Genomic DNA, 25,756 nt, shown 5'->3' with positions numbered 1-25,756 from the left:
TTTTCTTTCTTTCTTTCTTTTGCTTCCTTTTCTAAACAAGCAATACAAAGGGAAACTACGGAATGTACAGGTCCCAGGGCTCACTGTGCTAGTGTGCAAAAAGGCACAGTCCTTTCTAAATCCACCTACCACGTCCTCTAAAAATCCTGCCCAATTTAAAGCCCACCAGAATCTAGGAGTTCCATTATTCTAAAAACATGTGTGTTGGATTAAGCACCTTCTAGCTCTGATGTTTTGCAGATGTAAATGACACAGGTAGACATAAAAAAAAAAAAAAATCCTGTCTCTCTCTTTGGTATTTTCTATGAGTAGTGATTTACTTTTCAACTACCCTTGAGGGTTACACTATAGTGTTTCAGCGTCCCAAATAAGTATCTCGTGTGGTAAAGACTCCTCTCTTCCAGTCTAAGAGCGCACATATACGCCAAAGTTTCACACCAAAACATAACCAGACCCAACTGGCTATCAGGGAAAGAAAGCGACTAGTGCAGGGTTTCTCTCAAAGAAGACAGAAGCTACTTCCAGGGTTGGGGAGCAAACAGAGCAGAGACCAGGCGTTTGAGAACTGCCCTGAAAGGACTGGCCGGGAAGGCTGAAGTTCCTTAAGAGATGCCAAGGACAACTGACCTCCCTCCTGGCCTGACAAGTCCCCACCCTTGGCACAGAACCTGGAGCAGACCATAGAGGCTTGCAGGAGCCCCAGCCCAGCTTTTGAACCTGGCTAGCCCACTTCTTGTTCCCTTTCCCAATCACATGGAAGGAAGATTAGGATGACGGCTGGAGGGCAAAAAAAAGTTTCTCTTCTTTATCCCTGCAAATACCCAGCACAAATAATTGAACTAAGCAGGTGCTAAGAGCTGATGGCTACTTCAGTGAGTTGCAAGGGCAGACTCCAGAGCTCTTCTCCTTTCAAAGTTCAATTCTAGTAGACTAAATTTTTTTTTAAGATTTTATTTATTTGACAGACAGATCACAAATAGGCAGAGAGGCAGGCAGAGAGAGGGGGAAGCAGGCTCCCCGCTGAGCAGAGAGCCCGATGCAGGGATCGATCCCAAGACCCCGGGGATCATGACCGGAGTGGAAGGCAGAGGCTTTAACTCCCTGAGTCACCCAGGCGCCCCTAGTAGCCTAATTTTTTTTAAAAAAAGATTTTATTTATTTGACAAAGAGAACAAGAGAGAGCATAAGCAGGAGGAGCAGGAGGCAGAGGAGAGTGAGAAGCAGGCTCCCTATCCCAAAGGAGCCCTGTGCAGTGCTCTATCCCAAGACACTGGGATCATGACCCCAGTGAAAGGCAGAAGGCAGGTGTTAAACTGACTGAGCCACCCAGGAGACTTTCACAGCTGAATTTTTTTAAATTAATTAATTAATGAATTTTTAATAAACATATAACGTATTTTTATCCCCAGGGGTACAGGTCTGTGAATCGCCAGGTTTACACATTTCACAGCACTCATTATAGCACAACCCTCCTCAATGTCCATATCCCCACCACCCTCTCCCATTCCCCCTCCCCCCAGCAACCCTCAGTCTGTTTTTTGAGATTGAGTCTTTTATGGTTTGTCTCCCTCCCAATCCCATCTTCTTTCATTTTTTCTTTTCCTACCCCCCAACCCCCCACATTGCATCTCCACTTCCTCATATCAGGGAGATCATATGATAGTTGTCTTTCTCTGACTGACTTATTTCGCTAAGCACAATACCCTCTAGTTCCAGCCACGTCGCCGCAAATGGCAAGAGATCATTTCTTTTGATGGTTGCATAGTATTCCATTGTGTATATATACCACATCTTCTTTATTCATTCATCTGTTAATGGACATCTAGGTTCTTTCCATAATTTGGCTATTGTGGACATTGCTGCTATAAACATTCGGGTGCACATGCCCCTTTGGAGCACCACGTTTGTATCTTTAGGATATATACCCAGTAGTGCAATCACTGGGTCATAGGGTGGCTCTATTTTCAGTTTTTTGAAGAACCTCCACACTGTTTTCCAGAGTGGTTGCACCAGCTTGCATTCCTACTAACAGTGTAGGAGGGTTCCCCTCTCACTGCATCCTCGCCAGCATCTGTCATTTCTTGACTTGTTAATTTTAGCCATTCTAACTGGTGTGAGGTGGTATCTCATTGTGGTTCTGATTTGTATTTCCCTGATGCCGAGTGATATGGAGCACTTTTTCATGTGTCTGTTGGCCATCTGGATGTCTTCTTTGCAGAAATGTCTGTTCATGTCCTCTGCCCACTTCTTGATTAGATTATTTGTTCTTTGGGTGTTGAGTTTGCTAGGTTCTTTATAGATTTTGGATACTAGCCCTTTATCTGATATGTCCTTTGCAAATATCTTCTCCCATTCTGTCAGTTGTCTTTTGGTTTTGTTGACTGTTTCCTTTGCTGTGCAAAAGCTGTTGATCTTGATGAAATCCCAATAGTTCATTTTTTTGCCCTTGCTTCTATTGTCTTTGGCGATGTCCCTAGGAAGAAGTTGCTGCGCTTGAGGTCAAAGAGGTTGCTGCCCAATTTTTTAAGGCAGCTCCTCCCCCATCCCTTACACAGACCGCGCCCCCCGCCCCCCGCTCAACGACGCACACTGATCACCCGGGCTCTTAGCAGTGCCAACGCGGAAGGCCGAGCTGCCGGCAACTTCCGGGCACTGGTGGGGCGGGGCGTGGGCAAGGCAGGGACTTGTCCAGTGGGTGGGAGCCCGACATCCGCTTCTGGTTGCTGCGCTTGGAATCCCGCATCCATCTCCGGAGGCAGGGTACAAGAGGTGCGCAGGCGGCAAGCAGGAGTGTAGAGGAGCCGCTGGGGACCGCGCTCGCCCCGTCTGGGAGTGTCGCCCCGCCCCGCGCACACGCCGTACCCAGTCAACCGCACTGCCCCGCCCCGCACGTGACGGGGGGCGGCGCCCAGCAAGCCGGCAGGGCCGGGAGTAGGGGAGAGGAGCAAAGTGCGGCAACTTGGGCGGCGGCAGCAGCTAGGGCATGGCGGCTCTCTACGGCGGCGTGGAGGGGTGAGTGCGGCTTCGCGGAGAGAGTCCGGGAAGGGCGGCTGAGAAGCGGCCGGAGGGCGAAAGGCGGGAAGCCCGGGGCCAGGTTGGCATGCTGGTGACCTACCACGTTAGGGTCCGGCCACTTTGGGCTTCTGACTTGCGGGGCCTTGTGGTGAAGGGGTGTGTGCACGCGCTTCAGTGCCCGAGGACTTGCGGGACTCTGCGAGTGCACGGCCACACCCGAGGCGCACGCGGGGGGTCTTTTATGTTTCACGGCGGAACCACACCCCTTTCTCCGGCGAAAGACCCACTTCACCGCCCCCCCCGCCCCCCGCCAGATCTAGAAGCTCGGGATGGCTGAGAGAGTTGAGCTTGAACAGGTGTCAGGTGTGAAGTTGCTGGGGGGGTGAGGGGAGTGGGAGTGTGGTGGAAGCGGGGGACAAAGACCCTTGCCAGGGGGGATCTGGTAGCTACAACAGGCAGCCAACCGAAGTGCTAGCCTGTCCTGATGTCTGGAACTCCCCGTTCTTGTCAGCATTCCAGATGAACCCTCTGTCATTCTTACATTTTTCCTTCTTAGAAACTTGCTTACTGGACTTCTTGTAATACGGCTTCTTCCTAGGACTATGGGCAAGGCTTTTGCCCAATCTGGGCTTCATTTACCCCATGTGTATAGTGAGAAGGGGGATCAATGACAAGTCCCCTGCCAGCGAAAGCATTCTGTGAATCTGGGTGTGAAATCTGGGCAAATAGAGAGTGGCTCTTGTCACAGCCTGGACACTTACTTTTGAATCCGAGATTAGGATTACTTGTATGCTGTACAGACTCACAGACCCCCATGTCATTTTATTTATTTATTTTTTAATGTAAATTGTTAAGGTTTATCTCCCCCATTCTGCATCTGTTGCACTTTTTTTTTTTTAAATTCAGTATAGGAAAAAAAAAATTCAGTATAGGAGCTTGGGCTCATCGCTGTTATATTCATGTGTAAGATATGACCTGTTTCTCTAGATTGTCAAGAGATTCTTTTGGACTTTGAATCTGCTGCCTTGTTCATTAACTACCCCTCGAAACTTCTTGTCACCTTTGAGGTTGATCAGCAGGTCTTTAGTGTCCTTTTCCGATATTCCCAAGAGTTCTGATCAATAAAGAAACATACATCACACCACCACAGACCTCCATCCAAACTACTATTTCCCCCAGTAATAAGCATTTCACCATTTGGTTCCTTAAGTAGGTATAAACTCTCTTCTGCCCTCTCGTCAGTGTTTCTCCTGAGGGTGTCTTGAAGAACTTGGCAGCTGTAGCTGGATCTTGAAAGGCAGCCTTTAAAAAAAAAAAAAAAAAAGGCAGCCTTTAGCTATTATGAAAGAAGCAGAGACATGCGCCACTCCCTTTAGTCACATTTCCTGAGTGTTGGCCTGTGCCAAGCAGGAAAATGGATGAAGGATCTGGAGCTTGGCACAGTGGAGTTTGTAGTTTCGTGAGAGGCAGACAGAAAAACAACTATAGGCTCTTATCAAAATCTTTACAATTTATAGGGACACTGATGTGGCCCAATGAATGGAGCTGTGGCGGTAGGCCACACGTCAGAGGTTTCAAGTACTAGATGATAGAGAAGTAGGGTCTTACAGGATAAATAGGACATCACTGAGGGAAGCTGTGCAGAAAGCAAACATTTCAGTCCAGGAGCGTATCAAACCAGAAAGTGGGCTTGGGAATGGGAATTGGGTTTTGGCAAAGTTGTCACCTGGGCTCTGCCTGGGACTAGGACCCCTGGAGCTTAGCTGTCCCTGTAGGTTTGTCAGAGCAAGACTGAGTGCCCCTTTGTGTTCTCTAGGGGAGGCTCACGGTCCAAGGTCATTTTACTCTCAGAGGACGGGCAGATTGTGGCAGAAGCAGATGGACTCAGCACAAATCACTGGGTAAAGACCACACTGAGGGACTGGTGGGTTTCTTTGTGGTTGTGGTTTTATTCTCTGTAACTCCCATCAAGATGGTGGCTGGGGCCGAGTATAACAGCCTGTAGGGGCAACATGGGTCATGCAAGACTTTGTAACTCCTCCTTCCCTTGATTGGGGCCAGCTAATCGGGATAGACAAGTGTGTGGAGAGGATCAACGAGATGGTGAACAGGGCCAAACTGGAAGCAGGGCTGGATCCTCTGGTCCCTCTACGAAGCCTGGTGAGTCTGGGGTCGATCCTGGGAATGAAGGCACAGAAACACAGCGATTTGCCTAGGTGAGTCTGAAGACTGCAGGATGAAAGGCTTTGAGGGCTTAGTCTCTGGTCTAGAAATACATGTTCTCACTCATTCTTATGGCTTCAGTTGTCACCTACAAGCCATAAGGATGGGAAGAGCCCAGGGCTTTGGAGAACCACAGAGACCCTGGTTTGAATACCAGTTTTGTCACTCAACATCTGTGAGACCCTTAGCAGGCTACTTACCTCCACCAAGCTTCGGTCTCATTTGGGAAATGCAGGTAACGGTAGCTACCTCCTCAGTGGTCAGCTAAGAATAATGGCATGGTACATTCCAAAGTGCTTAGCGTAGAGCCGTAAGCAACTCCTTTAATGTCCCCTGTGAGTCTCAGCTCAGATGTTTTCTCTCCAGTTGCTGGGGCTCCGACTGCCCCCTGGTGGTAGCCTCAATGATGGTTTCTGCAGGCACAGCTACTAGCCCCTTGTAGTCCACACCAAGCCCACCTCCTTTGCTTGCTCTCTTGCCTGACTTTTCCCTTAAGGGCACTGCTAACCCTCCCACCCCCCAAACTTGGCAGTGTTGAGTCCCCTCTCTGGGTTCATTCCCAGACCCAGGTTCTTCTTGCCGCCAGCAGCACCTGGTGGGTCATCGTGTGGGGGCGGGCAGGAGGACTGGAGCTGACTAAGCAGGGTGTGCCCAGATGTACAGAGTTGGGGTAGTAGACACCAGGAAAGGAGGGGTTGGAGAAGGGAGCTGGGTCTGGTCACTTTGCTCACTCGCTCCCATCCCACACGGCCTAGGGCTTGTCCCTGAGCGGTGGGGAGCAGGAGGACGCACTGAGGGTCCTGACAGAGGAGCTGAAGAACCGATTTCCCCACCTGAGCGACAGCTACTTAATTACCACAGACGCCGCGGGCTCCATCGCCACAGCGACGGAGGCTGGTGAGGAGGAGGGCGGGGTGAGGTTGAGAACTGGTTTTCTGGGGAAAGCCCCTTGGTTGGAGCTGACGGAACTTGTCCAGCAGTACCTGGAAGGTGGCCTCCAGCACACCCCGCGCTCTTCTCCCTGCTCTTTTTTATTGGCTTAAGTCCCCCTGCCAGAGCACCAACTGGACAGAAGGTGGGGGGGCAGAACTGTATCTGTCAGCCTGGAGACTCTGCTCCAGAGGAGGGAGCCCCCGGGGTGGTGCAGGGGTGAGGCTGGCTGGGAGAGCAGTTAAGGGCCAAGAAGAAAACTGGGCGGAGCTCTGTGCTAGTGTAAAAGGCCTGGTATCCTGAGCTCAGCATTTGAAGCTCTGTTCCTGTTTTATGAGTAGTACCATCTTAGAGAAGTTATGGAACTCGTGGGTTTCAATGCCCTCCTCTATGAAATGGAGGTTACTGTATTCACAAATGAGATTTAGGATGTTGAATGAGTATCACTGTGTGAACAGGGTCTAGCGTGATCGTTGGTTCTTAATAGATAGCGTGGTAAGTCAGGTAGTCACTTAGCTTGGCAAGGAGGCTGGCTTATGTTCCTCTTCGTCTCTCAGAGAAGGGCTCTGTATAGACTGGAGCTCTTTGAGACTCAGGTCGTCCACTTTCAGGTGGGAAACTAGCTGGGCTCACTTTTCTGTACAAGACTGGGTGATGATCCCAGGGCTGGTTTCTGCCCTCTTTCCTCAGTCAGAAGCTGTGTGCTCCGTGCAGGGCCTTGGCCACACTGAGCCTCCCTATTCCCTTTCCCCAGGTGGGATCGTGCTCATCTCTGGGACAGGTTCCAACTGCAGGCTCATCAACCCCGATGGCTCTGAGAGTGGCTGTGGTGGCTGGGGCCACATGATGGGGGGACGAGGGCTCAGGTGAGTCCATGCCAGCCGGGCCTGGCTCTGGGGCCCTGGACCCTTCCGTTCCTGCAGCTCTCTGTCTTCCTCTCCCCTGACCTTGGCCACCAACCCCTTGTGGCTCTCCAGGGATAGCTCCTGAAAAGATCCTCTGAGTCCAGGGTAATGACTGAGAGAACACAGAGATGCGATGGCAGACTCGTGGCTGACCTTGGACGAGTGGCCGACCTTGGTCTGCAGTGCTGATCTGTATCCAGGTTCAGATTCAAGCCTCGGTATAATAGTTGTTGTCCACCTGTGTGGACACTATAAAGGTTAAGGCCACAGGTGCCAGGACATGCTGGACCAGTCTGCTAATAGGAAAGGGCTATAGAAACTCCTCCTGCATGACCTCTTTGTAGGTAGTAGGTATACCTAGGGGCCTCTGGGGCCAGCTCATGGCAGTGACTGCGGTGGTCTTTGTGACAGTGGACTCTCCTTGTCTTTGTTTTTGGGTAGGAGCTGGTGTGACTTGGCCTTACCTATTGTTTTCCCCCTTGCTTTCCTTTTGTGGATAGGTCATACAGTTGAAATCGGGGCACCTAATTTGCTGTAATACCCAAGCTGGTCACTAAACTGTCTAGGTCTGAGTTTCCTGGTCTGTGGACTCAGGGAGATCGTCCCATCTTCGCCCTCTCTGCCCTCCACAGCCTACTGGATTGCACACCAAGCAGTGAAAATAGTGTTTGACTCTATCGACAACTTGGAGGTGGCTCCTCATGACATTGGCTTCATGAAATACATCATGTTTGACTATTTCCAGGTACCTTCCCCTGCCTCTGGTGAACATGCGCACCTGGGATGGGGCAGTGGCATACTGAGCAGGAGTGAATGTAGGAGAAGAACTGGGTGAGCTGAAGGGAAGTTGGGGTGAATTGTGGGTCAGAGCTGGAGGTTGGAGAAATTCTAGGTGAGGACAGGATTCATGATAACGTGGGTGGTGTGTGCCAAGGGGAGAATGTCAGGCACGTGGAATGGGCAGGCTGGGGCCAAATGGTTAGCTGGAATTCATGCTTGGGCAGCTAGGCCCTGCTGGGAGGTGAAGGTAGATGCCGTTTCAGGCTGGAGCGAGAAGTGCTGGGTGAGATCAGGAGACAGGGAACTCAGACTGAACTGCTTCTGGCCCATATGGGTCGGGTCAGGGAGGAGAGCCCGTTAAAGAGGGAGGGTTCTTGGGGGAGGTGTAGCCTCCTACCCAGGGCTTTCCTCAGTCTGGGCCATGCGTATTTGTAGTGGAGTAGGAAACAGCTATTTTTAGCTGAACCCAAAGTAAAAGGGAAGAGGAGAAGGAAGGTAAGTCTACCCAATAGACCTCTGTGCATGGCAGCTGCTTATGTGTGCTGGCGATGGGCTCAAGGAAGGAGATTAGAGATGCTGGAAGGCAGATCTGTATAGGGAGGGAGGAGGAAGACAAATCCCTTTCGATAGTAGCTGCTGTGGGAGATGCAGTTAAGCTACCCCAACCCACCAGATTGGTTCTAAACCCAGTTGGTGGGTCTCCCACGCCATCTATTACCCTTAGGCGTTCTCACAAAGTCATTACAAGAATTAAATGAGATTGTGTGCAGAATATGCTTACTGTATTGCTTTAAGTGCTCACATTGAGAGCCCCCCTTCTTCGTCTTAGTGTGTGCTCTGGGAAAGTGCCCCTCCCTTAGGACCTGCAGAGGCCATTTGTTAGAGTGAGAGAAGGACTTTCTGTGGTCAGAGAAGTTTGGGAGAAACAAGCAGATTTCGCGGTGCAGGACTTCACAGGGCCTTTAATTTGCGAATGCACCCTGTGACTTGGAGAGTTGCGACATGCAGTAGTCCTTAGATTCCTCTCGTCAAAGAAATCTTTTCAGGAGCACCTCTAAGAACTACAGAACACACTTTCGTGCTCACAGATCTGTGCCCTGTGCTGTATGTATCCAGGCTCATCTGTAAGGAGTGATGGGATTCATGTGGGGAAAACAAAGAACCTGCCTCAAATGAGAAATCTCAAATCTTTGTACTTTCTAGAGCTTAAAAAAAACAAACATTATTCCAGCTTCTCAGAGACATCAGGAAGATCAACTTGGGTGGGCAGACTGTGCATTTTTTTTTTCTTTGCTTCTGATGACTCTCTGTGCCCCTTTCTCTGTCTCTCAGGTGTCAGACCGGCTAGGAATCCTCACCCACCTGTATAGGGACTTTGATAAATGCCGATTTGCTGGGTTTTGCCAGAAAATTGCAGAAGGTACTGGAGGGGTGGGTACAGGGTTTTATTTGGTTTTGTTCCCCAAAGTTTTCCCTCATTATAGGATGGAATGGGGTTCATATGAGAACTAGAAGCTAATTTCCCTTTGACCAAGTGACTTCAGTTCTCTGCCCTCATGCAGCTTGGTACTAGGATGCCTTGGGCTGGAGCCAGAAGGACATGTGGGGTGCACTGATAATTGTTTTATATTATCTCTGATTTTCTTGACGGCTGTCATGGCTTGGGGAGGCCGTGTGTCTGTTTCCGAGAAATGTATGAAGCAGTTGTCCTTTGGGCAAATCTGTAATTAAAACAAACAAAAACTAAAGATATCTGAAGAACTAGGAGATCATAGAGAGGTTTGGCATGGTGGGTTGGCGTGGGGGGGTGCTAATGCTCAGGAAAAGCTAAACCGTAGGGCTTGCTTGTCTCCACAGTGCTGTTTCTCCACTATAAGGTTCATACTCCCCTCACTTGGATTCCTGCAGTGTAACTGCATTGTAGGCCTCTCTTGCTGTACTGAGGCCCTTTTGGAGCAGAGCTGGGTGGGGGGCAGACCGCAGACTATTGGATGGTGGGTGGGGCAGGAGCACGCCAGCCTGCTGCTCAAGTAGGGTCCCCAGAGATGAGACACCTTCGGGGACAGACTCAGTAAGCTGGAGTACAGGCCAGATGCTACTGTGCTCCTCTAGTGGGGGCTGCCCTTCTGCGCCTGGAGTGACCCACCTCAGGACAGGACACCCCTGCTCGGGTGGAAGTACCTGGTTGGGGCAGGGCAGTAAGGATGGAGGACTGCTTTTGGAGGCTTGTCTCCCTACATGCCATGAGGTGGGCATCTATTCCTAATTTAGAGCTTTGCTAGCTCTAGGTGCTCCTCCTGTGTTTCTCCCCTGCAACAGGTACTCACCAGCTCCCTTCCCCCCAATCCCGCCCCAGGTGCTCGGGAGGGGGACGCCCTCTCCCAGTTTATCTTCAGGAAGGCTGGGGAGATGCTCGGCAGACACGTGGTGGCAGTGTTGCCTGAGATCGACCCGGTAAGTCGATGGGAAATGAAATCTGGATGTTGCTGGGCCAGATCTGGCTCTTTCCCATTAGGGATGAGACTGTCCCATCAAACTCCGTAAAGAGGGGCATGATTTTAAATGGACTTAGGGTGTGAGAAGAACTCTGTATAGTCTCTAACACGTAAGAGCTCTCGGGTCTGGTGCCTCCCCTCTGTGGCTGGCCCGAAGCCTGTGTTTATATATAGTCCACTGCTTGAACACGGTGCATGTTTCCATCCATTTCCCCCCCTTCTCTTTCCTGCCTCTGTATTGTTGCTTCACCTTTTTTCCCTTCCATTCTCTCTCTTGGCTTTTTGAGTCTCCCTGTTTTCCTCCCTTTGCAACCCTTTCTTCAGTCCACCTGGCTAGAGGGAGAGTATCTGGGAGCGGGTGGGCTGGTCTTAGGAGACCATCTGCTTCAGCGTTGGAGAGGTGTGGTCACCCCCAGTGTCCATTTCTGCTCTTCACCAGGTCTTGTTTCAGGGGGAGATGGGCCTACCCATCCTGTGTGTGGGCTCTGTGTGGAAGAGCTGGGAGCTGCTGAAGAAAGGTGAGCCTAGGGTGGGTGATAGACAGGTCGAGGGTGGGGTTACTCGGGAAAGCTGCTTGTCCCAGGGGGAAGACTTGAGACTTGGCTCCTGAGGCCTGCACAGGCCACAGCCCTCCGCCCACAGTCTGCCAGGGAGCCCTTTTATGGTGTCTCACCCAGCTTCCCTGAACTCTTAAAAGATGCTTTTGTTTTAAAGGATTTATTAAATACACACCACTTCTTAAAAATTAAAGACATCCCTCCCTTGAGATCAGAGCTTCTGGCCAGCATGTGGTGACCTCTGTAGTCAACACAGTTGCAGCCAGAAGGTAGAAGAGGGGCCTTCTTCACCCTTGAAGTGTTGGTTCATGTAGCTGTGTCATTAGACATTCTGAAGCAGTTGGGAGGACCCTCTTGCTTCCTTGGAGTTCCCAGCACTGGGTACGGGCTGGCTGCAGGTTCTAGTATCCAAGGCCATGACCGGGTTCCTGTCCCCTGGTGCCCTGCCTGTTAGGGACTTGGTGGGTGGGCCTCTTGGGGACCTGCACAGGAATGCCTCAGGGCCTGGGCTTCTCCCTTCCCTCCGTGTCACTGTCCCACCTTCTCCTGGTCTCGACCAGGGAGAGCTGGTCTACTCTCACCTCCACCCTCCACCCTCTACTCTCTCTCCCTTCAGGTTTCCTTCTGGCGCTGACCCAGGGCCGAGAGACCCAGGCTCAGAACTCCTTCTCTGGCTTCACCCTACTGAAGCTGCGACATTCCTCTGCCCTGGGTGGGGCCAGCCTCGGGGCCAGGCACATCGGACATCGCCTCCCCATGGACTATGCTGCCAACACTGTTGCCTTCTACTTCCACACCTTCTCCTAGGGGGCTGGCCCTGGCTCCACCCCGCCTAGCACCATGTGCTGCCCAAGAGGAAGCTTTGGGCTTGTCGTGACTCATTAAACCAGACAAGCCTAGCACTGTGGACATTGGGTGCTGGAAAGGAGGCTTTTTTTTTTCTTTTTTTAAAAAAACAAACACATATAAAAGAAAATAAATGCACTTTATCCACTCCCCAGTTAGATTGTGTTGTCAAGCACACTTGCTGTGTATATCCTGAGTGCATCTACCAGTGGCCATCCCAGAGAGCTCAGGAACAGTTCTAGGTCAGAACTTACAGCCCGGTGCCTTGCTGCTTGGCGCTTGGTTTGCCATCTGCTCACCATACAGTTGGGCAGAGAATTCATGTGTGCCATCCCTCCCCACTGCCCCCAACCTTAGCATACCTCTACGCCACGCTGCTGCTAGTTAACTGTGACCTCAATTTCTCCTGTCCAGGTGAGTAATGATTCCTGCCCAGCCGTTTTTCCTGGAACCGAGTGTTCTCTGTGGAGAGCATCACTGGGAGTAACTTTAGACACTTTATACCCTCCCCTGATGGTCCCAGAAGGATTTAGGAGAGGGGACCATTCTGGTCTGGGAGAATTCCCTCACTGGATTTGGTGCTCATAGGTAAGTGGTACATGTTGCAGTTTTTCCCCTATGAAAGCATTCTTGAGAGGTTGGGAAGATGACTGAGATCTAAGAAGGCCAATTAGATACAACTAGGTGGCCTGTTTATTCCTCGTGACTTCCAGCCTGGCTCTGGTTATAATACGACATCCTGCATTTGTTGTGTGACACGAATGATGAACATTGGTGAAAAGCAATGTCCTCTGGATACTGTTACTGGTTTAATGAGTCAAGACAAGCCCAAAGCTTCCTCTTGTGCGGCACATGGTGCTTGGTGAACTGAAGACACAATCTTGACCTTCAACAGCTGCCTCTCTGGGTGTTCAGAGCATAAGGTATTTGAAGGCATGGAACATGTGCACCAGTTAGTCTAGATCTTGTTTTCAACTAAGATCTTTGTCTTCCTCCTCCATCAGGTGTCTGATTCAGTAGGTCAAGAAGAGGTGGAAATGTTCATTTCTACCAAATATCTTGGGTGAGTTGGGCTGTAGAGGTCCAGGATCTGCACTGGAGGGAGCTCTACCCTAGAGCTTTTGGGTGCTGATTAAGTCCTTGAAGAGGTCTTGGATGCTTGTTTCTCAAGTCAAGTGACACTTCTTCCACAGTGTAGAACAGAGTGGCAGTGGCTCTCCTGTTTGCCCTAGCCCAACCCAACAAGCCGGGATTTTGACAATAAGAACTCAAGCCAAGTCCCTTCTGAGGAAACAGCCAGCCATTTTCACATCTCCTGTGGTCCAAACTACTAGGGGCCAGCTCTCAGCAAGTCCCATACATCTTCTGGTAAAAAGCTTGCAGTGAGGAGAAAGACACACAGGAGGTGTCTTTGCTATATCTCACAGTCCTAACAACACTTACTAATGTGCAGGGAACTTTGAAGGTGTTTTGTTTTAAGATTTATTTACTTTAGAGAATGCTTGAGCAGCAGGGGTGGGGGTGGCGGGAGAGAGAAAATCTCAGACTTCATGCTTAGTGCAGAGTCTGATGTGGGGCTCGATCTCATGACCCTGAGATCACAACCTGAGCCATAAAAGGAGTTGGGCACCTAATCAACTGCACCACCAGGCGCCCCTGGAGAAGTTTTTTTACATGATCCTGGGACCAGGAACAAGCCGTATTTTGGGTTTAGAATCTAAAATCTCATTGGTGGAGAGTTTATACATATAATATAAACAAAGAGTTAATATTCAAGAATATGGCCACCTCTTTTCCTTACCATTGTTGAGGCTCTACTATCCCAGTGGGAGAGCTGAGCAAGGAGCATATTTTGATTTTTTTAGTCCTGGTACATAAGTATTAAATACATATGAGTTGAAAAAAAAAAGCAGTGGGGTGCCAGGGTGGCTCATTTGGTGAGAGCCCAACTTGTGATTTCTGTTTGGGTCACGATCTCAGGATCCGGGCTCTGTGCTCAGTGGGGGTCTGCTTGGGATTCTCTCTCTCCCTTTTCCTCTGCCACTTCCCCAACTTGAGCACGCACTGTCTCTTTTTTTTCATAAATAATCATTTAAAAAAATAATATAAAAGTGTACAAGATCCAATGTGTTCCTAGTTCCTTTAGCCAGAGATGTGATGAAATGGCTTACTTTCCAGTTAGTAAGACTCTGTTACCAGAGGTTGTGGTGCAGGAAGTCATTTTTGATGAGTGTCTTCCCCTTTCACTTACACTTTCTTGATAAAAGGAGCAATTAATGGGATTCCATCCTATCAAGGCATCAGAGATGAACCTGTAACAGCCTTGTGACAGGCAAGAGCTTAGAACAAGAACTGGACTCAAATGAAGCCCACGCTGCTTTAATAATCCACCTGGTGATTTCATGACCAGCACAGTCTCCTTATCTGTCACATCCATTCAGCAAACACAGAATGTCATACGGCTGTGAAGGGTGCTCTGAGGATTAAAAATGAGTACCTTATCCCAACTGAGAAGTTGGCATAAATTTATGGAACTGCCTATTTACAATATCTGCTTTTCTGTAATGTATTCTACTTCAAGTAAGGTCAACGAAATGTTTTAAGTGAATGAGTACGACACACATCTTCAAGGATGTGCGTAGTCCAGGCCTCGTGTATGCATAACTAGAGTATCTCAGAAAGCGCTCCACAGGCAAGTCTGCTCAGCTCTTTCCCCCCCTGGTTTTAGGAAGGCAGTGAAGAAATAATAGCACTCAAATCAAAATGCACGGGCCATGGTCTGGTCCCATGATCTTTCTGCCACGTGATAAAGCCCCTCCGAGAATCCCTGGGAGGTTCAAGTTAGGTGTAAACCAAATAAATATGAATTACCAAACATCCCCCCAAACAATGGATGATGCCCGCTTGTTAACCCAGTAGCCTGGGTACCTAGGACAGTGTTTGGTAGTTAGAAGGCTCTCAACCTGCAGTAGTTGAAAGGCAGATTCAGAAGCTTTCCTTGTTTTCCAGATAGGAGTCAGTTTTCCCCTGAAGCCGGAAGATAACAGCTATCCAATTTCCTTCCAAGTCCAAGGATTTCCTGTTACGACCTTTGTTCAAAGCTGTACACATGACTGTGCGTATTACTGCCACTATGTATTAAGCACCTTCCTTGTGCCGGGCAGTATTCTGAAATTAAATTCAGTCTAATTTACACAGCAGTCCTAGGAGGGAGGAGCCACGTCTTTATAGATAAACTGAGGTGCAGGCTGAAGGCACTAAGAAAGTGCTGGAGGTGGGATTCACTCAGGCCTGCAGCTTCCAAACCAATGCTTTTACCACTTCGTAACACTATTTAGAATGGAAAATGATGCAGTTAAACCCATGATCCATCTTGAGACTGAAATCTCTCATGAGGGGTGCCTGGGTGGCCAAGTCTCTTGGCTTCAGCTCAGGTCATGATCTCCGGATTATGAGACCAAGGCCCGAATCAGGCTCTGTCCTCAGCAGGGAGTCTGCTTGAGCTTCTTGCTTCCCTCTCCCTCTGACCCCTCCAGCCCCTTCTCAAATAAATAAGTCTTTAAAAAAAAAAAAAAAAAAAAAAAAAACTCTCACAAAAACACACCACACACACACAATCACCCAACCATAAGAAAAACAGTAGCACTGCCGGCAAGTAAATGCATTTTATTCTCATTTTATTGAGACTTTTTTCCACAGCTGCCATTTGATTTATATAGCAAAATTTTTAAAAAGTAACTTTTTCCCCATTTTTGCTATTTTTATGAAAATCATTTTCTTCGATTGTAAAGCCCTGCCCCTCCCCCAAAGACATTAATAACTACCACATCATGTGTATTTAGAGGAGAAAAAGGGAACAAAAACAGCTGTTAAACACTTGTGAAACAGGGATCAAAGTTGCAAGTCAAGACTTGCCCACTGGAGGCACGAAGCCGCTTCGGGCCACTGAGCAAGCCACACACAGGCCCTCGGGGGCTTCTCGTCCCACAGGCTCTACTCCCTTTCTCCCCTTGACCTTCTCTGCTGGCCATCGTCCTTCTCTCCAAATCCATCCAACAAAGGCAGCACAATCTTTAATACGTGTTCAGCTTTGTAACGGAGACAATACTGTATCCAGAAGTTCAGTGATTCCCCTCCATCCAGTTCTGGAGGGTAAAATAGCCAACAGCGTACGGATGGCTTCACTTTTGTGTCCACTCAAAACAGACTCATTAAATTACCAGATGCTTCAAAAGTCCTGTTGTGTAGACAGCACAAGAATTCCTTATAAAAAAGAAGTTGCAAAATGATAAAAATTTCTGCAGCAGTTTCGGCTCCTCACACAGAGCCTCTGATGACACAGCTGGTTCTGAGGAGTTGTTCCTGGGACACTCACAGCAGCTCGCCCAGGAGTCCCCTGTTCTGAGGGTTCTATTTAGACCACAGGGGGCCGAAGTCCAAGTTTACAAGATTCCCTGCTGGCAAAATTAGCCTATCAGTGGAACACTACTGAGTGCTCTAAAAGAATAAACTACCAACACAAGTTACAGCTCAGGGATGAAACTTAGAAATATGCTAAGGGGAAAAGCCAGCCAAAAGAGACCACAGTTTGTCGGATTCCACTGATATGATGCCCAGAAAAGGGAAATTTGTAGAGACAGAAAGATAAGTGGTTGCCCAGAGCTGGGAGCAGGGATTATCATGTAAATGGACACGAAGGATCTCATGGCGTGGGATGGAAAATGTCTAAAACTGAGTATGGTTATGGCCTTACCACTCCGGAAGCTTACTAAAATAACTGAAATGTACAGTTGAAATGGGTGAATTTTATATGTAAAATATGCCTCAATAAAGTTGTTAAAAAAAAATCCCTGCTTCCCAAACCACACATCAAGCATTGAACATTTCTGAAGGCTCGATTTGTAGGGCGGGATTATCACTTAGCATCAAGTTACATGGTGAAAACACTGTACTATTTTCTAGTAAATAACTTAGAGTTTCCCAATGCCCACAGGACCAGGTCAATCTCACCACTCATTTCCCAAATGAATGCATTATCCCAGGGGAGAGGGGCTGGGGATACAGAGTCTTCCCCAACAGGTGGCCATGTCCAATTCTTGGTCGAATTTGTGAGGTGTCTGCTCTTTCCATACCTAAACGTTGCCTAAACCAAGAACCATTATTAACCTGTGATACTGGGACCCTTATTGAAGATCAACTCTCCTCTTCAATCACAGCAGGGTCGATTCCTGGGCACCCGGGTTTCTATGTGGGGTCTGCAACAGCACTAACATGAGAGGATTCAGTCAACGGTTTCCTTCAGCTCCTTCGTACAATTTTCCTCCCTGACATCTAGAATTGCCAGAGTATTGTAATGACCTCCTTACTCCCTAGCTTCCCCCAAATCAAGACAAAACTGACGGTAGGACAATACACAATTAAAAAAATCCTGCTTAGTATTTCCCTAAAAACATTTTTTAAGCCATCGTTAGTGTTATAACCTTAATTAAAGAGACTCCAGCTGTTTTGACTTTGAAAACTGAAGTCCTGCCTCTCCCTTAACAATCTGTCTTGGTTTGACCACACGTGATCCCAGAAGTTCACAGCTGCGGTCTGAAATGCTTAAGGGCCTCACAGCTGCAGGTGCTCAGGCCTGGGCTATAGCTGTCAAGTTTTCTCCTGCGGTTCAAAGACCTGGAGAAGCTGAAAAGACCTTTCCTTGACTTTTTTTTTTTTTTTTCTCTTGAAGAGCAAGAGATAAAATAATTTTCATCTTGCAGTTTTAGAGTCCAACAATCACAAAACTCCGAAACCAGTCACTGAGAAACTACCCTGGGCCCAGCCAGAACTGGCACTTAGAGAGAACACACACACTATTGCTATACACATCATCCAACTTTCAGTTTGCCAACAAAACAATTTTAAACAGAGTGGTGGCTAAAATTCAACATCAAAATAACTATTTATAAATACCTGTCTCACCCTTAAAGGGTCAAGGTGCCCAGAGGGCATGCACCCAGATTGGTTCCTACGAGGAAAGGTCGGAGACAGGGGCCCCCAGTCTTTCCCCAGCGAAGGTCCAACAAGACCTCCCCACTTTTTCTAGTGAGGAGCTTGCAAACTCTCTAGATGAGCTTATGATCTGGGTAACAACTGTGCTCCCGCCTTACAACACACAAAGGATGGAGAAAACAGCTGGGCTACGGGAGAGAAACTGTCTGCAGTGCAAGCCCACAGCGCTGCTAGCTGCTTCCTGCTCCTGGAGCCAGCAGACTCTCGGGTCTGAATGGGACTGGAAAGTCCAGCCCTCAGGTTCTGCTGCTCATCTGGCAGGAAGCTCTCTTACTCCGGACCAAATCAGCCTGGTGAAACCCCAGATTGATATCCAAAATGGAACCCCAAAGCAGACAGACAAGCCCTTTGCACTGCCCCCAACATCTCAGCCGATCCTGGTCAGGAGAGCAAGCCTTCTTCAAGATGAAGAAATGGCTCCATCTGGATCCCTGTAGGGCTCTCCAGACTAGGAGCCACACTAGAATCATTTGTATCTTTCTGACGGAGACGCCCACACTCTAGAAAATGGCTCTTCCTGCAGTCTCAATATATTCCCTGCGCAACCTTCAGAACTCTGAACTCGGACACGCTAACAGGAGAAGGAAACGGAGCCCCTGGGACAGACAGACCTCTTTATTCCTGCACTTCCAAGGCTCTCTCCCCATTAGAGGTGATGACCCCAGTTGGAAAACTGAAGCTGTGCCTGTGTGGCTCAGCTGGTTTAAACGTCTGCCTTCGGCTCAGGTCATGATCCCAGAGCTCTGGGATCAAGCCCTGCACGGGGCTCCCTGCTCCAAGGGAAGCCTGCTTCTCCCTCTTCCACTCCCCTTGCTTGTGTTCCCTCTCTCGCTGTGTCTTTGTCAAATAAATAAATAAATAAATCTTTAAGAAAGCGGAAGGTGCAATAAACTCGTTTCTTTATTCATAGCCCTCCCTGGAAATGAATTAAATGTTCCATTCTCTTGAGGTAGAGGCTTTGGGATTTAATGTGCACACCTGGCAATAGGAGCTCCTTAAGCTACTCTCCTCTGACATGTGTCCTAACGAGGAAGGCCATTCTTTAAACGATGCCATCCTATAGACTTCTAATGAGAAAAAGATGTGGGTTCATATTTTAAATCTGACATTAGCCTGTGGCTATTCAAAAAAGTCAACAAGAGAGTACCTAAGAAAAGGGAGAAATTTCTAAGCTTTCTAGACACCGGTCCTTTCCTTCCAACCTCTGTCCCATATCCACATACTGAATTTACACAGACTTTATTTCATTACGTGGTCTTTTCCTGATAGCCTGACACAACACAACAGCAGTCATACAGAAGCCACTGTCCCCCTCAGGCCTCTGCAAACCCTCATCCTAGGAGAACGGCCAGGACTCCACATGGTCTCCTTTAGACCTGACTCTGCCACATACATTCTTATCACACAAAGGCAACTTCTGGTGCGCAGTTTAATCCCTTATGAGTATCAGCTGTTTTACAGTCAGGAAAAACAAAATGAATATACCCAAAGAGCTCAACCTAGAAAAGCTGTAAAGCTGGGTATATGGCAACAGCAAAATTTTATAATTACAGAAACTGTCCTGGTGGGTCACATGGTCACATGGGTCAAGCAGGACTCCCTCTAACAGGCTTTTTTTGAGTTCTTTTGCATAAATCTGTAAGGTGGGAAGAGGCATCCAAATTATAAACTGAGTTTCTTGCTGGTGTCTTGAAAAATGTTTACTTGGGAAAAGTTACTGGGAATAATTTACTAAGGGAAGATACCAGGAGGACCAAGTCTTCATGGGGCTGGCAAAAAATTGCCAAAATACTCTTAAGACACAATTAATAGGACTCAGGGTTGGCTACTCCAGAGTGAAGCTGATGGCCAGCACAGCATGCCTCTCCTTTCCCTTTGGTAACAATATCTTTTCTCAAAAACAGAACAGGGTTGGTATGGAAAGGAGAAGGGGACTAGATGCCATGAGGGATAAAGTGACCAACCCACCCTAGAGCTCTATGACCTCACAAATAATGAATAATGACTTTGATGGTGGCTGTAAGCAGAGACTTAAGAACAGGCCAGCAGTGACAGAGTGACCCCCAATGGCAATCACTGTCACAGCCCACCACTGCTGGTTTGTAACTTTCATGAACCATCAGAAGAGTTACCAGAAACCAGTCCTTGGAGTCTGGATTTTCTTGAACGGGGTTCCAGGCAAGAACACGCTGGCTTTGCAGGCCATGGTAATCTGCTTCATCACAGGAAAGCCCTCGGGGTGAGGGGAGCTGGGCTGTGAACCCCAATTTGCAACACCTCCTTCTTCCACTCGTCCCTCTTCTCATCCAGCTTAGCAGACTCAGTAAGTAATTCTCTAGGCAATGAACATTGCCCTCAGTAAGTGTACAGTAGGGTGAGAAGGGCATTCTTAAACACCCAGATTTTCTTGGTCAGCTTGTTTTGTTTAAACACACACAGCAGAACATTCCTGATGAAGGGGAAAAAAAGACTGCGATATCCTTAACTCAAAAAGCTAATAATAATAATAATAACAATAGGAAACTGCACCAAACCAAAGTCAGTAGAACAAAAGAGAAATACTCAGAGACTCAGAGGCTTGTAGAGTAAGACTGAGCACATTAGTTACTCCAGTCACAGTGTCAAGTTAAACCACTATCCCCCTTCCCCACTGTGCACCCCTCGCCCACCCCACCCCCTTCTTCTGCTCTGCCTCTTTGTGCAGCGCTATCCCAAGGTGTGGGGACATACAAGTTCTCCTCAAAGCTTTCTGTCAGCTCAGTACTTCACTCCTGGAATAAATTCCTTGGCATCCGGGTTCAGATTACTTTTGCTCTGAAATAAGAACCAAGAGATAATAAATCCCACTTCAAAAGCTGTTTACTCCCTGCTTCATTATTACCAGCACCTTCCTCTCAGCCACCAAGAGGGAAAAAAGCTCCGGCTGCTATTGCCAGGCTGCTCTCAGTGGCTCCTGACGTACTAAGCCTTGACCAACCTCATTTTCTCCTTCCTGCTCTAGACTCCTGTTCGCCTCATGATGCTTTCATTAGAGGTCTGGAAGCCTGACTCCAAAATAATTTTTCAGTTCACTGGGTACCTTAATGCGATGAGAATCCAAGTTTTCCACCAAAGCAGTTTGGTGACCACAGTCCCTTTATTTCCCACCTCGCTGTATTCTCTTTGGGTTATCTACCCTCTAGTGAATGTCCAAACCTGAGCAAACCGCAGGGCACAGTCATCTGGAACGTGAGTTCTGTGAGAACTAAGTCACTCACAGAGTTCTGACTTTAAGTAAACACGAAAGGCAGGAAATTGGTTTATCCAGTCTTCTAATTTTAAGTGGAAGATAGCCTCTTAGGAGAAATGTTCCTTCCAAAACCGCACCATTCAGAACTATAAATACAGATTTGAGGAACAGTAAAAGGAAAGAACAACAGCAAGTGATCATTTGACACCAGACCTCTTCTGTGTTCAAATTCTTATCCTTGATCCCAATTCTACTTTGAAAGGCCCACTGCAGGAAATGAAAGCTGGTGATGCTGCCCCTTTGCAATGTGTGGTGCAAGGTGTCTTCCATGCACCCTCTTATCAAATCCCATGGGATGATGGGTGAAGAAACATGGGCCAGAGACTTGCCCAAAGTAGGAGGGCCAGAAAGGAAGTCTGTCACTACGAATCCCATATTCTTTTCACTATGTCTCATGTGCAACTACATATGCCTCTTACCAAAATATCTTCAGAATCATGACCATCGCCGACCGACAGTCCATTTAACTGCTGCTGCTGCAACTGTCCCATGGCCTGAGGCAGGTCCCGTGAGGGAATGAACCACTCTTGGTCTTCTTCATCCAGCATCTCCTGGAAGCAGCGGTCTAAGAAGTCTTGCTCCTGCAGTTCCTCCTCCACCTAGCAAGCAAAGGGCGAGGAGCTCACACTTACTGTCCTAGTGTGACTCGCCCCTTCCAGTTTCCTACCTCCTTCTTTCAGAGATTATTGGTCTGAGGTTCAGAATGATGTTGTGTACTAAGAATTAAGACGCTTCAAATGACTGGCTAGAGAAAATACAAGTTTTAGATTTTTCAACCAAATTCCATCCACAAAAAGACTAAGGAAATAGAAGAGCAGAAAGTCTAGGCCTTCACAACTCTTCCAACATCTTTGTGTGACACAGACATGTTCCATCCAGATGGCACTTACAGAGAATCATTTTAAAGCTTGAGATTCTTTTCTCAATCTTGTTCAGAAGCCACATTTCTTAAATTTCTCATTTTGCAAGTACGAAAAAGGCACAGGAATTACAGAACTAGACCACTACCTGGAGAGTGGAGATTAAATCAAAATCAACTCTCAGCTTCTGGCCCTCTTTTCTGGTAATGAGGCCCCTAAAGGAAAAAAATACTTTCAGAACCTAAGAAAGATATAAAGAACACTTTTTGGCAAACCAGCAGAAAATGATGTCATCAATGTAGGTATCCTTCCAAAACAAGGAAAAGTATGAATATTTAAACAGCTCTGTATTTCTTAAAGATTGCCCTAAACTAAAGCACTATGATCTAGGATATTGTACAACTCTTTGCAGACATCATTAACTCTTCCTAAAGAAAATGGTCCAGGCTGCAGATTAAGTGTGGTTTTAACAGGCCCTCAGCTTCACATGTGGCCATCCCTTTCGTGCAGGCTAGTGGTGGACAGATTCATAGCTCACTAGCACCACCATCAGAGGGGAAGTCAAGTAAAAATAATCACCCAGGGGCACTCAGTCGTTAAGAGTCTGCCTTTGGCTCAGGTCATGATCCTAGGGTCCTGGGAGTGAGCCCCGCATTGGGCTCCCTGCTTGTTGGGAAGCCTGCGTCTCCTTCTCCCACTCCCCCTGCTTGTGTTCCCTCTCCTGCTATGTCTCTCTCTGTCAATAAAATAAAATAAAATCTAAATAATAATAATAATAATCACCCAAACTAGCCCCTATACTTATTCATGAATTCAAAAGTCACCAGTAGCAGAAGATGTAAAAGTAGTCTTCAACATTACAATTAGCCACACTGATCTCAAGTAAATTAGATAGTTATGAAGTACTTATAGTAACAACCACCACAAAATATTTCCAAGCCATCAGATTTAACATGACTGCTCAAGATTTGCCTTGCCTCTACCCAAGAGCATGACAACGGGCTCCTCCTTATTAAATCTACCCTGATTCACAGGTACAACCCACAGAAATGGTTACCTGGGCATAGTGATGTGACTACAAGCATGATCTGTGTGCCAGTCACACAAATTATGACACAGTGGGATTAAGGGGGTGGGGGAGGAGCAGAATTGCTGGCCACTCTGCTAAACTTGTTCCCTTGTTCCCAGAGCACCAGGCTGTTCAGTTAAAAGCACATTTCCTGTCTCCCATGCTGGCGATGGCCATGGAACTATTCATCATGTAATGTCCTCCCTGATGGATGTGAACACTTGGGCATCACTTGGTTAAAGGATCCCTTCTTTGGCCTTTAGCTCTCCCCTTTTCCCAGTTCCTAGAATTCCAGTTACCCTTCAGTTACTCAGATGATCAATGCCCTGGCTGGGGCAGAGCAACACCATCGAAGAACTATGTGGTCGCCACATCATTGTCTACCTGGAGTGCCTACCTTGAGCTATTAATGTCACAGAGATGCAGGACAATGGATTACTGCTGATTCTTTGTTCAGACTCTCTAGCCTTTCCCCACCTAATACACTTGTCCATCTCAGACATATATTCTGCCATTCCCTGCATTCCCACGTTGGGAACATGGCAGGCTGGCCCATCTGCACACAGCTGCTGTTCCCAGGTTTATACCACATCACCATGGCATGAGATTCTCTTGCAACAATGTGATGGAAAAGATCAGTATCTTCCTCCAAAGTACCCTATTCTGGTGTCTAACCAGCTAAAGGGGCTTCTTGGTCAGCCCAGACCAGGCCTCCATGCATTCTTCAATTATTCTCAAGCCAACAAATCCATTTATTTCATTACAGACAGATGGTAAAATACAGCTGTTGAGATACATGTGTCTTAGCCTTCCACTTCTTTCTTTACCTGTCTGTTGAAATCTTCTTCGTTCTCCATCCACATGTACTCTGCAAATGGGTTTTCCTTCTCATCGTGCCCATTTAATCCCTGATCCTCTTTGGATTTCACATTAGGTGATGTATTTGCTACACTGGATCCATTCATTATGACAGAACCTAAACAGAACCAAAAGAAAGGATCAAGGAAAGGAAAACCTGGAACATCCAGATTCTTCCAGAAGCTTCTGAAGTTCTAAGTCGAAGTTCTAACTATAGATGAACAGAAGCTATTGGTCTGTAACTGTTAGAAAACTAACCATATTCTGCAGTTATCAATTATACAGATGATATAGAGTTAACAGAGTTAACCTCCTCCTCCTCCTCTTCTGTTAACAGAGTTAACAGAGATACAGAGTTAACAGAGTTAACTCTTAAGAGTTCTTTTAACTCTTAAGAGTTAAAAGAAAAAAAAAAGTCCAGGCTTAGCCATTCTAGGCAAGTGGGAGGAGGAGATCTTTTCAAGTCTATTTTTTGCAGGTTCTAGAACCTAATCAGGGTCACATGGCCTCCTTAATGTTAAGGAATATGTAGAGGAAATCCATTCTTTTTTTTTTTTTAAGACTTTATTTGACATAGAGAGACACAGGAAGAGAGAGAGAGAGAGAACACAAGCAGGGGGAGTGGGGATGGGAGAAGCAGGCTTCCTGCAAGCAGGACCCTGAGATCATGACCTGAGCCGCAGGCAGAGGCTTTAACCCACTGAGCCACCCAGGTGCCCTATTATTATCTTTTAAAACATTGCCAATCTCCTAAGAGAAAAATTGTCATATATGGTTTACATTTCCATTTCTGTGATTTTTACCGAGACTGAATATTTTGAGATATACTTACCTGTCATTTGAGTTCTTATCTTGTCATTTTTCTGCTGAAGTATTTTGACCATTTTTCTTTTTTTTTTTTTTAATTTTTATTTATTTATTTGACAGAGATCACAAGTAGGCAGAGAGGCAGGCAGAGAGAGAGGAGGAAGCAGGCTCCCCACTGAGCAGAGAGCCCTATGCGGGACTCGATCCCAGGACCCTGAGATCATGACCTGAGCCGAAGGCAGCGGCTTAACCCACTGAGCCACCCAGGCGCCCTGACCATTTTTCTATCAGGGTATGTATCTTTTCTTTATCTGCTATAAGGATAATTTTTATTTTTCATAAAAGAACTTACAAATTAAAAATACTATATTTGTTTTGTTTGCTTAATTTTTTTGATGGCAGTTTCTGCTGACCTTAATTTCTGTCTGTATCTTATGTGAGTGTCTGCCTATCCATTATCTTTTTAAAGTACATATATGCTTTTTAAATTGCTTACACTTGGCTTCCAAATTCACACTGATGTGTTTGCTATCATCTGGAATGTGTCTTTTTTTCTGTTCTTGATTTAAATCTTAACCATTCTTCAAAAATCACTGTAGTCTTTACTCACTGCTTTCCTCCTCTATGTTCCTGTACCTGCGAGCTTGGAATTCATACTACTTAACTACTCTGTTTCATAATTCAAAATAATGAAACTCTGTTTCATAATTCAAAATTGCATAATTTTTTTTCTCTTTCCACTTAGATTTTCGACTTGTGAAAAGCAAGATGGAGGTTTATAATCTCAATCTCAATTCCAACTCTTCCTCTCTCCTCCTTGGGGGCATCTTTAAGTTTTCTTTAACAATTTTTTTCCTAACTCATTTCCATCTTGGCAACATTCATGAAAAAGTCTTATTCCTCTGCTTCTGGGTATACTAAAAAATTACTGCTTACTCCCCTTTAAAGTTCTTTCAATTTCCTAACCTGTTTTGAACATTAGAAAATTCAATCTTCTTAAAAGACAAGGTAGAATTGTGATAGGTGAAGAATTAGATGAAAAACACCAACTCATTAATATTTCAAAAAGAA

The 25,756-nt window shown here is 47.0% G+C and overlaps 2 protein-coding genes across 2 annotated transcripts; one reads left to right on the top strand and one right to left on the bottom strand.

Annotated features, from left to right (window-relative positions):
- The first annotated feature begins 2,712 nt into the window (after positions 1–2,712).
- Positions 2,713–11,905, top strand: LOC101681473 (N-acetyl-D-glucosamine kinase). The gene is given in 11 exon segments (XM_004742158.3): positions 2,713–3,012; positions 4,832–4,916; positions 5,077–5,175; positions 5,994–6,135; positions 6,923–7,017; positions 7,019–7,034; positions 7,706–7,818; positions 9,186–9,273; positions 10,210–10,307; positions 10,788–10,866; positions 11,522–11,905. Coding segments are annotated over 11 exon segments (1,035 nt in total). The 5' UTR covers positions 2,713–2,983; the 3' UTR covers positions 11,713–11,905.
- Positions 11,906–15,407: 3,502 nt separating this feature from the next.
- LOC101682153 (polyadenylate-binding protein-interacting protein 2B) lies at positions 15,408–24,060 on the bottom strand. Its single transcript, XM_045074382.1, has 3 exons — positions 23,848–24,060; positions 21,511–21,690; positions 15,408–20,616 (listed from the first exon to the last, which is right to left on the bottom strand). Exons 1-3 carry the CDS (start codon positions 23,983–23,985, stop codon positions 20,560–20,562), a joined length of 375 nt encoding a protein of 124 aa, XP_044930317.1. The 5' UTR covers positions 23,986–24,060; the 3' UTR covers positions 15,408–20,559.
- Positions 24,061–25,756: the final 1,696 nt, after the last annotated feature.

The sequence above is a fragment of the Mustela putorius genome, unplaced genomic scaffold, assembly GCF_011764305.1.
Source record: "Mustela putorius furo isolate JIRA1106 unplaced genomic scaffold, ASM1176430v1.1 tig00537344_pilon_pilon_pilon, whole genome shotgun sequence".
NCBI classification, from domain to species: Eukaryota; Metazoa; Chordata; class Mammalia; order Carnivora; family Mustelidae; genus Mustela; species Mustela putorius.
This window is presented reverse-complemented; position numbering and strand designations above follow the sequence as displayed.